This window comes from Priapulus caudatus, unplaced genomic scaffold (assembly GCF_000485595.1).
Source record: "Priapulus caudatus unplaced genomic scaffold, Priapulus_caudatus-5.0.1 Scaffold379, whole genome shotgun sequence".
Taxonomy (NCBI): domain Eukaryota; kingdom Metazoa; phylum Priapulida; class Priapulimorpha; order Priapulimorphida; family Priapulidae; genus Priapulus; species Priapulus caudatus.
The window spans coordinates 39,995-41,338 of NW_014577440.1; the positions used below are offsets into that span (position 1 = coordinate 39,995).

General features: G+C 48.3%; 1 protein-coding gene across 1 annotated transcript in view; it reads right to left on the reverse strand.

The window, feature by feature from the left end:
* Nucleotides 1-1,344, reverse strand: part of LOC106809710 (dipeptidyl peptidase 1-like) — a 2,124-nt gene that overhangs the window by 475 nt on the left and 305 nt on the right. The window contains exon 2 of the mRNA XM_014812885.1: nt 207-378. Within this exon, the coding sequence (XP_014668371.1) occupies nt 207-378 (172 nt within the window). The remainder of the gene's footprint in view (nt 1-206; nt 379-1,344) is intronic.

Sequence of the window (1,344 nt, forward strand, 5' to 3'; positions counted from 1 at the left end):
GGAGGAGGTGGAGAGGAGGAGGAGGTGGAGGACACTCACGCTCCGTAGAAGCCACCGACGTATTCGTATCGCGTCGCGTAGTGCCGGTAGCATCCGGGGTCGGTGCGACACTGCTCATCCTTCCCCGCATACAGAGGAGAGGATGAGGAAGAGGATGAGGGAGGAGAGGAGGAGGTGGAGGAGAGGAGGAGGTGGAGGACACTCACGCTCCGTAGAAGCCACCGACGTATTCGTATCGCGTCGCGTAGTGCCGGTAGCATCCGGGGTCGGTGCGACACTGCTCATCCTTCCCCGCGTACGGATTACACTTCTCCTCCACCATCCCAAAGTCCTCACTGTACTTCCCGGCCACGAGGTACGGGAAACCTCCCTCACAACCTGGAAAGCATATAGGTACCAGCTAAGAAACCTTCATCACAACCTGGAAAACATATAGGTACCAGCTAGGAAACCTTCATCAAAACCTGGAAAACATATAGGTACCAGCTAGGAAACCTTCATCACAACCTGGAAAACATATAGGTACCAGCTAGGAAACCTCCCTCACAACCTGGAAAAGGTAGTTACCAACTAGGAGGGGGTAGGGGGAGCCTCCCTTACAACCTGAAAAACATATAGGGACCAACTAGGAGGGGGTACGTTTTCCAGGTTGTGAGGGAGGGTTCCCCTACCTCCTCCTAGTTAGTCCCTATATAATTATTATGGTTATATATATATATATATATAGGTATGTATATATACAGTGCTCGAAATAAGAAGAAAAAATGTGGTTGTCCTGCGGACAACCCAGGCATCAAATCAGGTTGTCCGCAACAATTTCTGGTTGTCCCAAAAAAATATCCCCAAATCTTTCAATCACATAATAATATCGTTAGAAAACACCCAAAAACAGTGGTGTAGCCAGGATTTTTTAACAAGGGGGGCCAAAAATAGCGAACTGCGCAAAATAGTGGATGACTTAATATTTTAATGGCTCCTCCGCCTCCCTCTCCACACCCTACGGCTCCTCTACCTTCTCTGCAATCTTTGTTTTGGGTGCCATGCGAAAAGGCGACATTTTTGTTCATTGTTCTCTGCTCCCAAGATATGGCGGTGTTCTCCCAAGTTCAGTGGCGGATCTAGGATTCCAAGGAGGGGGGGTTAAAAACAAGCAGGGGGTATGGGGGTCCTCCCCCAGAAAATTTTGAAAATGTAGATCGCAGGAGATGGTATTTGCGGCACTTTTGAGTACATGTACAGCCTTCATTCTGACTACGACTGATTCTCTTTTTTTTCAACTTTCGGATCAACATGAATCCCCACTGTTGTTTGTTTTGCATGGGCCAAGCCATCGGAAAATTCAAA